General features: G+C 33.1%; 1 protein-coding gene across 1 annotated transcript; it reads left to right on the top strand.

The window, feature by feature from the left end:
- Positions 1–9448: 9448 nt before the first annotated feature.
- Positions 9449–12250, top strand: si:busm1-57f23.1 (uncharacterized protein LOC368621 homolog). The gene is made up of 4 exons (XM_052117733.1): positions 9449–9621; positions 10280–10431; positions 11635–11736; positions 11854–12250. Exons 1-4 carry the CDS (start codon positions 9528–9530, stop codon positions 11938–11940), a joined length of 435 nt encoding a protein of 144 aa, XP_051973693.1. The 5' UTR covers positions 9449–9527; the 3' UTR covers positions 11941–12250.
- The last annotated feature ends 100 nt before the right edge of the window (positions 12251–12350 follow it).

Below are 12350 nucleotides of genomic sequence, written 5' to 3'. Positions count from 1 at the left end.
GCTTTGAAGAGATTAATAGGTTCCTAGCATTATATGGATGGTACTATCACTTTGTCCCTGGATTCTTCAAGATTGCAGAACGACTTGAAGAAGGGGTGTTATTTTATCTGGTCTCTTGAATGTCAGCAGGCATTCGAACAACTGAAGGCATGTCTAACATCACCTTCCATGTGCATTTTTGTACAAGGATGCGAGTGAGACCAGTCTCAGCTGTCCTGGCACAAAAAAAGGATCAGACTTCGAACAGGTAATTGAATACTGCAGTAGACCACTCAACACAGCTGAAGTGAGCTACTCTGCAACTGAAAAGGGAATGCCTCAGTAGTGTGTTATGTGGAAAAGTGGCAACATTACTTGGAACAATAACTACTTTCACAGTCATAAATCACTTTGCCTTGCAGTGAGTCCAGACTTCCACCAAGACTCCAAGTCCTCTTCTGAGTTTGGTACAAAAAAGGACAGCTAAATGTTATTGAAGATGCCTTCTCACACATTCTTTCCTCTGCTTGGTATAGTCTATTCTCTCAAAATAGATGAATAACCACCCTTTCACAGCTGAACTGATTTAGCAAGAGCAACTAGAGATTCAGAGAGTACTCGAGTTCAGAATAGGACTTGGACTTGTCACAGACTTAGATGCATTTTTACTCTGACTTGACTCGGACTCGAGCCTTTAGAACTCAGGATCTTTTTCAGAGTCCATGGCATTTGTGATGCAATGACAAACAAACACGCATACAAATAACATAGGGTGACCATACATCCTTTTTTCCCCATGCATGTCCTCTTTTTCAGACCTGAAAAAAGGATTTCAAAATTGCCTCTAAATGTCTGGTATTTGGCTTTGTCTTCATAATGATGTACTCTCTACAGTTAGTACTATCATACATTATGTGTATTTGATACTGCACATCAGTTTTCATGCATATATAGCCTTATGTTTGTCCACTCTTTCAAAGTACTTTCTCTCTCTCTCTCTCTCTCTCTCTCTCTCTCTCTCTCTCTCTCTCAGTTCACTAATATCGCAGACGATTATACTTAATTAACCGTGAGAGGCAGAAATTGTGATCGTGATTAAAATATTAATTATTGTGCAACCCTAGTAAACAGTCATAATGTGATGAAGGAGTGGACATCATAGGCTTTTTTCCCCACAGCTCTCAACAAAATGAGTATGTGATGGTGGCTGTGGACTAGCATACACAAAGGTTAAAAATATTCCCCATGCAAACTGCAACAACCATTGTGAGGACCCTCAGAACGGAAGTTTTCACATGATGGATAAAATCCAACCTTTATCCTATCAGATGGGGGTTTCGAGTTTGTCTCTACAGTTCTTGAAGAACTGTTTGAGCAGTTGACTGTTAATCCCAAGCTTATAACTGCCTACCTTCCACAAACAAAAATGACTGAACAGGTCAGTTATACCTTGAAGTGTGTTCTATGTCAAGGAGAATGACAGGAAGAGGGATGTTTACCTTCCTGAGTTAAGGTTTGCTCTGAACTCTACAGGACAAGAAACAACTGGGCTGACACCTACAGAGCTTCAGTTGGGCTGGAAACTTCATATGGACAAAATTTTTCAAGCGTTCACTCCTCCAGATACCCCTTAAGAGACTGTCCACAGATTAAAACAGATGCAAACAGATGCTGATATGAGTGCTAATAAAGCATATTTTCAAGGGAAGTGGGTAATACATTTCAAGATCGAATCCAGATAAGGAACTTTCTACTATCTAGTGCTCAGCAATACTTGACAACCAAGCTGGCTAGATAATAGAAAGGGCAATACCAGATAATCCGTCAACTGTGCCATGTGAACTATTAGCTTGTCCCAGAAACAGGCGAATATACATGAATGTTCCTGTGTGCAAACTGAAACCATACTACCCTAAAATAGAAAGAAAACTAAAAAGAAAACTTTCAAGACTCTTTGGTGAAAAATGACTTCCTTGCATTAGCAAGAGCAACTAGAGTTGGAGTAAAACTGATGCTAATCATAAATTCACTTTTCCAAGGACAGAATAACTCTAAATCTCTACAGAATAACACCTTTTACACAAAATAAATGCCTCTGCTTTAATCACATCTTTTAAAATAATGAATAATCATAATAATATTAATAATAACATACACTGGTGAGCCAAAATATTATGACAACCTGCCTAATATGCTTTTGGTCCTCCATGTGCCGACCTGCTGAGGCATGGACTCTACAAGATCCCTGAAGGTGTCCTGTGGTATCTGGCACCAAAACATTAACAGCAGATCCTTCAAGTCCTGTAAGTTGCGAGGCGGAGCCACCATGGATCATTAGGGAATACCATTGTCATGAAGAGGTGTACCTGGTCTGCATTGATGTTTAGGTAGGTAAGCATGTGTCTAAATATTAATATTTAATTCCATGAATATATGAAGATGCTATATATCAAAATAAAGATCTGAGCCTCTGCTTTTAGGCAAATAAAAAACGATTTTATTTTATCTTCATTTGTTATTTTTAATGCCATTAAGGCATTAAAGGTAGGCTTTGTCAAAAACAACATTTCGGACAAAAAGCTGAGAAAAAGGCATTTCTATCTACATTTTGAGCTACATTCTCAAAACTCCACTTACGTTTAAGACGATCGCAGTCTGTTTCTTTGATCAAAGAGTTGCGTACTCTTTCAAAACATGCGTGCGGGTCTTTCTTACCGTATTCCACCTAAAACACGGATACCAGGAAAATTCCGTGTTTGGCGGGAAGCTTTTTTTCATAAAACCCGGAAAATTCCGTGTTTGGAAGGGAAAGAGTTAATATAATTATCATTTAATTATTTTTAAACCATTAAAATCAAATTTTGTCTAAATTACACAATGATGATTAATCGACTTTATGGACGTTGCAGTTTTTGTCGTCTGTTAATGCTGATGTTCTGTGAAGCTGCTTTGAAACGATGTGTGTTGTGAAAGGCGCTATACAAATAAAATTGAATTGAAATTGAATTGAATGTGTCAAATTGTTGTCCACATGAATGGACCCAGGGTTTCCCAGCAGAACATTGCCCAGAGCATCACACTCCCTCCATCTAATCTACCCAGACCTTGACATTTGGCCTTGTTACGAGATGATCAACGTTATTCGCTTCACCTGTGAGTGGTCATAATGTTTTTGCTCATCTGTGTATATTAAGTATTCAAATTAAAAAACAAATATATTGATGAGAAGAAAATGTGTGGCTTTGAAAATAAAGGAATATGGGAAGAGTAGAGAGGGAGATATATTTCATTCTGTCAAAAATCTGACAATGTTTACATGCACTTGATAAAACGGCTTAATCCTGGGTTTTGCAGAAGGTGATGTTCTAAAACATCATGCAAATGCCAATGCAGCCTTCCTCACCCTGTTTAAGGGATTAAAGGCTGTTAAGAGAACGCACTTTTACACACACAGTTTCTGTTGGAGAGCAAACCGTATGTGTCTATAATGACGCATAATTGAAGTTTTTATTTGATTCTGAAGAGTGCCCATGTGTATATGTGCTCTAGTGCGTCAGGGAACCCCGAAGTCTGATGTAGAGGAAACCTATATTTTTCAACCAAAATGATTTATGTTGTTGTCTCGGGAAGGCACACCAGAGAAGTCTTTATTTTGATTCACTGGGAATATTCTGTGCAAGAAGTTGTTAAAAACAAAACAGGATAGACTCCAGAGAATCAGCTGTGCTTTAAATGAGTTTGGGGAATGTCTCCTGCTCCACTTTATAAACTTTAATGTCTTTACAAAGACTCTCAGATTTTAATGACACTAATTTAAAAAGTAAATTAATCATCCACATTCTTTATCATAACACCACAGACTATATATATATATATATATATATATATATATATATATATATATATATATATATATATATATATATATATATTTTTTTTTTATTTATTTATTTTTTTTTAAAGTTTAAATTCAAATTTTAATCCCAGATACTCAAACCACTGCAAGGTTTGAGTATTTTATTGTCACACTTTAACACATCCTGGTTTTTCATTAACCTAAAAACATGAAAATCTGTCTGGCTCTGTTGGAGGGGTTTAAGAGTTCAGCTTCAGTTCAAGTCCTTAAGGAAGATTGTAGACTGGAAGTGCTTTTCCTCTGATTTGAGAACTTTTGAGCTTATTTTACCACTGTGTAGACTAAGAGGGCCTACTTGGAAGGAGACCTTTAAAGAAGAGCTACATACCTGAATGCATCACTTTTCCTCTGATGTTTCTGGACATGGCACAATAGCATCAACAACAACCAAAGACGACGGAGGATGCCAGGATCAGAGCTGCACTTTTATTTGGCTTGTTTCACACATAATGTGTCTGTGCGGCGTGACAAGCACATGTTTATTATGGCACCCATAGTAACATGTTACAGCATTCAAACTGAATGGTAAATACTAAATGGTTATACGTGTTTATTTTGTGTATGTGTGATAGCAATATCAAATAATGTGAGTGATCTACTCACCCATTGTTTGAAGAAAAAAAGCAGGCTTGATATACTTCAAGTTCCACACACAGTGACAGGGACACAAACACTTTCTATTCAGTACATCTGACTGAATCCAGATGATTTAAGTAGTTTAGCGAGACATTGGGCTTTGGTTTCTGTTCCATATTGATTAATAACTATTTGGATGTAAATGTAATCCTCTTCTTCATGTTAATTAGATTTAACAACAATCAAGTTTGTAATAGTTCTCAATGGCCTTCTCCTGAAAACAATTTATAATTTATGGCTGTCAAAACTCAATGTAATAACAAGAAATTATGGTAACACTTTACAATAAGGTTCTGTTTGTTAACATTAGTTAACATGAAATATCACTACATTTGGATATTGTTAATTACAACATATACTAATACATTTGTTAAATCAAAAGTTGTGTTAGCTAACCTTAGTTAATGCACTATGAACTAACATGAATTAACAATGAACAATTGTATTTTTACGAACTAATGACTACGATTTATAAATGCTGTAAAAAATATATTGTTCAATGTTTGTTCATGATACCCAATGCTGGAAGAGCTCATGTTAATGAAGGGAACCAAAAGTGTTGGCAAAATTATTCATCGATTGTTCATGAAACCAAATAATTTTAAATTTTTTTTTTAATTATACCACTTCATACATACCAAACTCTGTCATTGCATGTGCACTTTTATAAGGGGAAGAGTTCACAAGTCCAGTGCTGTTGTTTTTGTTGTTTTTTTTTTTCAATTCAATTCAAAATCTATTCAAATACATTTTTCAGCAGATTTGAATGAATATATTCTTCATTTGTTTACTGTTTTAAGTAATTTTTTTCAAATTGAAATGGAGATGGGGTGAATGACATGGGGGATGGCATAAACAGAAGTTGCATTAATAATAATTTCCGTCACTCAGACTGAATTGCTAAATTTCCGTCATGGTCTACTTTTATCTGTCATATTTTGGTAACATTTTACAATAAGTTTCTAAGGTTGTTAACATTAGTAAATGCATTAGACATCATGAATTAACAATGAGCAATAATTTTATTATTTGCGTAATTTGTTAATCTTAGTTAATGTTAATTAATACAAATTTGGGCTGTCAATTAACATTTTCAATTGAATCAATTGATGATGTGCTGATTACCTAATCAAATTAATGCAATTAATCATGTATCAGTATTTACTGAGAAAGGTCCCCATATAAAGATAATTTATATAAACTTTAAACATTATATTATTATAAAATTATAACATTAAATTGTCATAATTAAAAAAAAAAAAAAAAAAATATAATTCAGATAATTCAAATACATTATATCATACAGTATACATATATTGTGGCAAGCAGCCAAGTAAAGCTTTTAGGCAATAGAATAAGTGTCTTTAAAAGTCTAAATATTTCTTGTTTAATTTCCAAATCTTTGAACATAACCCTATTATTGGCCTAAATCTGTCTGTACCAATGTGAAATATTACCAAAGTTATCCATTCTTTCGGCATTACTTTAGCCCTGTATCATTTGAGTTGCAGTCTACTAGCGAGTTGGAGTGGTGGTGGTGTAGTGGGCTAAAGCACATAACTGTTAATCAGAAGGTTGGTGGTTTGATCCCCACAGCCACCACCATTGTGTCTTTGAGGAATGCACTCCAATCCAGGTTGCTCCGGGGGGATTGTCCCTGTAATAAGTACACTGTAAGTTGCTTTGGATAAAAGCGTCTGCCAAATGCATAAATGTAAATGTACTAGGACTGTAACAACCTGGACTTATCAAAAAGTGTTATATACATATTTTTGCTTAAAAGTGTTACTTATATAATATGACTTATTTTTTTGTTATCTTGAGCATATGGTATGGAAATGTTCTTTATTTGTAAATTGGTTTTGCGATATTCAGATTTTTTGAATAATTTTAATTCACAGCTTGGATGGAAATAATGCTAAAAACACATCACAATTCTGCTGTTGCAGTGATGCTGCAACAATGCTTACGTGCTGTTTATGCATGCGGTGTGAAACGGGCCGTGGTTACCATGGTCATTAAAAGAGACAACAATGATATAAAACATCACTGATATAAGTAATCTTAGAGGCTGAGTGGCCTGTTTACACCCTGATATTTCCATGACAACCTGACATCTGGGGGTCTGATACGCAACAATTTGCAACCATTTGTTATTATGGGTGTAAATCAAATTTGTCTATGAAATCTGCAGAGTACACTCATATGACAATACAGAAGTTATACAAACAATTGTGGGAACAGTAATACATATAATTCTGAAGAGCAAAACTGTTATTAAGGTTTGATATGCAATCATATACAGACATGACCTAAGGCCAAATGTGGTAACCGAACTATCACATTACCAAATCACGTTTATTGTAAACAATGTAAATGATAAACTGCCAATAACCTATGTAATGAATAACAGTGTTTCATTAAATGCAAAAGGGCATCTGTTGTGCTCGGTCAGCATTGCCTTTATGTAACTATGGCCTGTTTGTTTTGTCTGGACTTTTGTTCTGTGGTGAGGGTGTGATTTTTGTTGCATGTGTTCTAGATTGTAGTTTAGTTTTTAAATTTGGCCTTGGTGTAAAGCATTTTGACCTCACTGTTCAGGCACCCAGCAAAAAGATTTTTGGAATTAATAATGTTTGGAGCATAAGAAAACCATAGCAATGAAAAACGTGACCCAAATTTTGCCCATATACAGTAGTATAAATGATAAAGAATGATTTGTTTATATAATCTTTACTTGCTCATTTTTGTTGCATTGGCATTTGCTGGGTGTTTTCATCTTATAGAGTGTTTTTTTTTATTTAGCTTGTGTCAAATGTGTTTTGAGGCAACTTATAATACAAAAATGTTATAATGCGAGCATTACCTCACATGGGAAGCCCTAATAAGTTGACTCTACTCATTTGATTGAGTAAACGCATTCCCTCAATTGAATTGAGTAATGGTGCCCCAAAACTTGTATAATTAAGTTCACTTAATTTGGTGTTCACATTTAGTTAAGTTAATTAACTTAACTTATAAGTTAAGGTAACCAAATACAAGTAGACTAAACTCAGATTTGCTATTCATATTTTGTTGATTTAACTCATTAATTTGAATTGAATGGACTAAAATGTAGGTCATATAGCACAGCCTAAAGAGATACAATTATAACTAATTCTAGGTCAATCATTAAATAAACATATTTCTTCACAGAAATGACAGAACACCTAGGAATTATTGTAAATCAGATTGCATTTAGTTTCAATGAAATTAATTACTTTAATATAACTTGGGTTACAAATATTTCCAAAAGATTATGTGTTATACAATTAAAATGTGAATTTATATGGTCATGTGTACGTCTGTTTGCATTTATGTGACAGCTGAAGGGTGTGCGGCAATGAATAATGAATAAATAGACAATATTTTGAATTTGTTGAGTGGAAAAAATAACACATTTCACACAAGTAAACTAATTAGTACTATGATTACTTTTCAATGAAGTAATCAGTAAAGTAATCCGATTATAATTTTAGAGAAGTAGTTAGTCATTTGTAGTGGATTACTTTTTTGTAACTTACCCAAATGTTCCCTATAGCCTCAATTTTGTACTCAATAGTTTGAGTTACTAACACTTAAAATCTTAAGTCTATGGATTTTTAAGACAAAGTTCAAGGAAATTATCTATTTGAGTTATGATCCCAAAACTTTACATTTTAAGTCTTGTTTAATTAAGACAACTGGATTTTTACAATAATGGCAACATTAGCATTTACAGTGTATGAAAGTGTCCTAAGAATATCCCATACAAATATTTCATACAAATATAGTTTTTTACCCTTTCTCAACATACTATCTAAACATCTTTAAAACAAGATAAATTTACTTGAGAGTAATAAGGCTGTGTTTTGTTTATTTTTTCATGTTTTAAGCACAAATCTCACTAAATGTGGTTAGATGTACACTTATTCATTATTTAATGATATTTTATTTTTTTTCTTTATTTTTCGCTGAATGAAAACACATACATGGAAAAAAAAGAAAAATGACAAAGACAAAAATATAATAATTTGTCCTGTGTGCATTGAAAATTATATCCACAGAAGAGGTGAAGTATTGATTGAATATGTAATGAGTAATATTCAGTAATTGTCCCTAATCTTCCCCCGTAAGTAACAGGAAGTTGAATTACAGATAATAAAGCTGTCTGCAAACTTACAGCAGGCTGAAAGCTTACAGCACTAAGAAGATTAACCCTATTTCCTATCTTTCTGCCCTAGGACACACACATAAACACACACACTACTACATCCCACCCGAACTTCTTATTTGTATTTTTCTTTTATTAATTTATATATATTTATAAAAAAATAAATAAAAAATCACACACTTCCTTGCACATTTCTTGCACATAACGTCTACCTCCTGATGCTGCTTGCACTGTTATGGCCACGGGCCATTCACATATACATACTTTTACCTCATTCTGTACAATGCACCTTCAGTTTATGCTTCTTCATTTGCACTTCATTTGTATTATAGACATTTGCATTGGAGCTGGTCTCTGCTTCTCTACATCATAACTTTGCATTCAAAAACCCATATTGTATATTGTATATACTTACATATATATATATATATATATATATATATATATATATATATATATATATATATATATACACATATTGCTATTTGCACTTCTGGTTTGATGCTAACTGCATTTCATTGGCTCTGTACTTGTATTTTGCACAATGACAATAAAGTTGAATCTAATCTAATCTAAAAAAAATTTAATATACACACAGTGCTGTCTCTTGACTCACTGTCTGTTTGCATTCACTCTTTCAGGCTTATTACATCAGTGAGCAGTAGTCACACACAAACTCCACCCTCTGACATGATGGGTGTGGAACACCAGAATGCGTCAGACATTCCTTGACTTCATGGCAGATTTCTAAAACTGTCTGCACATTCACTGGCTCACTCTCCCACAGATTGCCCAGCTGAAGTCATGGATGTCTGCTTTCTTCTCCTGGTCTCTTTCCTCTCAGTGTTTCACTTCAGCCAAGCTGATCAGCCATTGGAGGAAACAATCATTGTAGCAAGTAAGCATCAGATTATTTTCGAAATATTTCAAATGTGTATTGGTTTTGGTGTGCATCATACAGTATGGTAAATAATTAACTGGTCATAAAATTATCATCAGAAGGATTTCAATAGGATATTACTCAATACTAATAAAAAGTACTGTGGCACTACCAAGGTATGTTGTTTGTTAAGGTACTATTTGATGTTAAATACTTTTAGGTAGTTCACATGTCCTGTTGTGTGACATGCTATACTACAACTAAAACTATTATAAACAACATTTTTTTTTATTATTTAATCATTATTATCTATGCAGCTTTTATACCCTCATATTTTTATATTTTATACATACAACTGAAAGGAAAAATTGTGATAAAAATGCTGAAAAGCTTGACCAGTCACATTCCGCTTATAGACTCAAATACTTTTTAACCTATAGTCTTTATGTTGTTAAAACAAAGTGGTCTTATTATGACGTTTACTGCACAGAATACCCTAGTATTACCATGGTATGTGTCCAAAAATCCACGGTGGTACCATGTTAATGAAATGTACATTTTCTCATTAGAAGACAATGTTTTTTTATGCACTTCAATAACATTTCTTCAAGTCTCAATGCTGAAATAATCTTTGTGTGGAGATATTGGGTTTATAAATATTTTTGTCCCCTCACAGAAAATGTCCAGCTTCTGGGTGGTTGGACTGAGGCCAATCCTGAGAGGGAAGATGTTAAAGAAGCTGCTGAAGAAGCTGTAGAGATATTCAACATGAACTCCAAAGCAAAGAAATACTTTAAACTTATAAATATTACATCTGCTCACACTCAGGTACAGTTCTCAAAGCCCCACCCACATAGTTTGATCATTGTAACAATGTAAGGTATTCTTTTAATTTGTGATTTTGTTTTTTGCTGTTCATGCTTTTATTTTGAAATAAGTTCATGTCTTGTATTTTGAAGTTTGGTTTTGGCAGTATAAACTCAGCTGGTAACAATTTACATTACATGTTCCCTTAGTTAATGGATAATAAAGGGGTCATTAATGACTAGTAAATCATTGACAAATGCATTATAAATCACTGATATGCAGTTATAACAACATGCATAAAAAATACCTATGAGCTATTTTACCTAAAATTTTATAAAAGACCTAAAAAGAGTGTTTTTGTAGAGCACTTTAATTAACTAGGACTAGGTAAAGCCTTCTTTTGACATCGATGTGACAAGGATAGTGACAACACAAGTGTGTCAAGACATTATAGTAATGAATATAATAAAATATAATATTATTAATATTATTAATTAATATAATACATATAAAACAGACTGTAGCAAAAGAACATAATCCCTCCTTTTAATATCACTTTAAATAGTATGTTTTTTGACATTTTGACATAAATAAAAAATTAGGCATTTTATGTTTTTGATTAATATTAATATGAATAAGTGCATTTATTAATCATTTATAACATGCAGGTTGAAATGTTCTCTATTTGGCAAGTATTGGATGTAAGTTGCTCTCTTTATGCATGTCTAACTGCCTATAAATGATGTATAATGCATTTGTAAATGACTTAATACACATTAATGAACCCCTTTATAACTATAAATAACTCAGGTACCTACCAATATTTAGAATTAATAGATTTTAACAAACTTTTTACTTTTCTTCATATACTTTTTAAGACAAACAAACAAATAAATAAATATAAATAAATTTGAATGTGGCCCAATGGAGGATTCAGGCTGAGGAATACCCTGTTGTTTCTCAGAAGGCACAATTAGCCAACAGCTAACTCTGGCTACAACCAAGCTTCAAAACCAAGCTTGAAATAAAAGACATGAACATAATCACAAAAGAATGATTCATAGAACCAAAAACCACACGAATACACAAAATACAAAACACAAGAAGATAAAAGAATCCTTTACAAACTTTATTTTAATTTAATGGGCTGTTTTCATATTTTCCTCTTCACTGATTGTCTGTTCAGACACAAATAATCACAGATATATTTAACACTCTTTCCAGGTGACAAATATGATAAACTACAAAATAGAGGCCACTATTGGAAAGATGAAATGCCGCAAATCAGAAAAAGCAGACATTGAATCTTGTGTCATGGCAAAAAAGGTAACTTTCTTTAACTTATTTAAAAAAAAAAAATCGTTTGTAGCCAATGTGAAAAAATCCAAACATGCATATAAACTTTACTGTACTTTTAAGATTTTTAACTTGCATCTTTTTTAGCAACTTGCATGCAAGTTTGATGTGACGCTTGACCCAAGGAACGATCAACATGAAGTGAAGAGCGCATTCTGCAAAAAATCCCTTTGAATTTCATATTTTTTATTCATATTTTCATGCTTTGCTACATTATGAGACACTCTGGTACAATTACAGGTTTTGGAGTTTGGATAGTGGACCACACATTCTTTTTTTTGACAATTTTTTTTTGACTGATATATCACTTGTAAGCTGGAAACCTTTTGTAAAATGTATTAACACAGATTTAAAAGCCATCTCCCTTTGAAAGGACGTGTATGTTTTGACCTTAATAATTCAGTACTTTCTATTTTGTATAAGATAAAAAATACAAAATATTTTGTCAAAGCACAAGTAAATTGAATATGCAAACAACTTAAATACTTGAGTTTCTTTTTTTTTCTTATAAAGGTAAGAATTTTACAAGTTCAAAGACTACACTCTCATAAAAAAAGTTTCTTTGGGGTTCTAGAACCCTAAGG

This window comes from Xyrauchen texanus, chromosome 44 (genome assembly GCF_025860055.1).
Source record: "Xyrauchen texanus isolate HMW12.3.18 chromosome 44, RBS_HiC_50CHRs, whole genome shotgun sequence".
Lineage (NCBI taxonomy): Eukaryota > Metazoa > Chordata > Actinopteri > Cypriniformes > Catostomidae > Xyrauchen > Xyrauchen texanus.
The sequence above is the reverse complement of the archived record's forward strand: the minus strand, read 5'-3'. Positions and strand labels throughout refer to the sequence as shown.

What these genes read in the sequence shown, in the direction of transcription:
- si:busm1-57f23.1 (XM_052117733.1), top strand. Translation starts at nt 9,528, where the DNA reads ATGGATGTCTGCTTTCTTCTCCTGGTCTCTTTCCTCTCAGTGTTTCAC. An exon ending in TTACATCTGCTCACACTCAG is followed by an intron (nt 10,432 to 11,634) that starts GTACAGTTCTCA and finishes CACTCTTTCCAG; the next exon opens with GTGACAAATATGATAAACTA. An exon ending in CTTGTGTCATGGCAAAAAAG is followed by an intron (nt 11,737 to 11,853) that starts GTAACTTTCTTT and finishes CATCTTTTTTAG; the next exon opens with CAACTTGCATGCAAGTTTGA.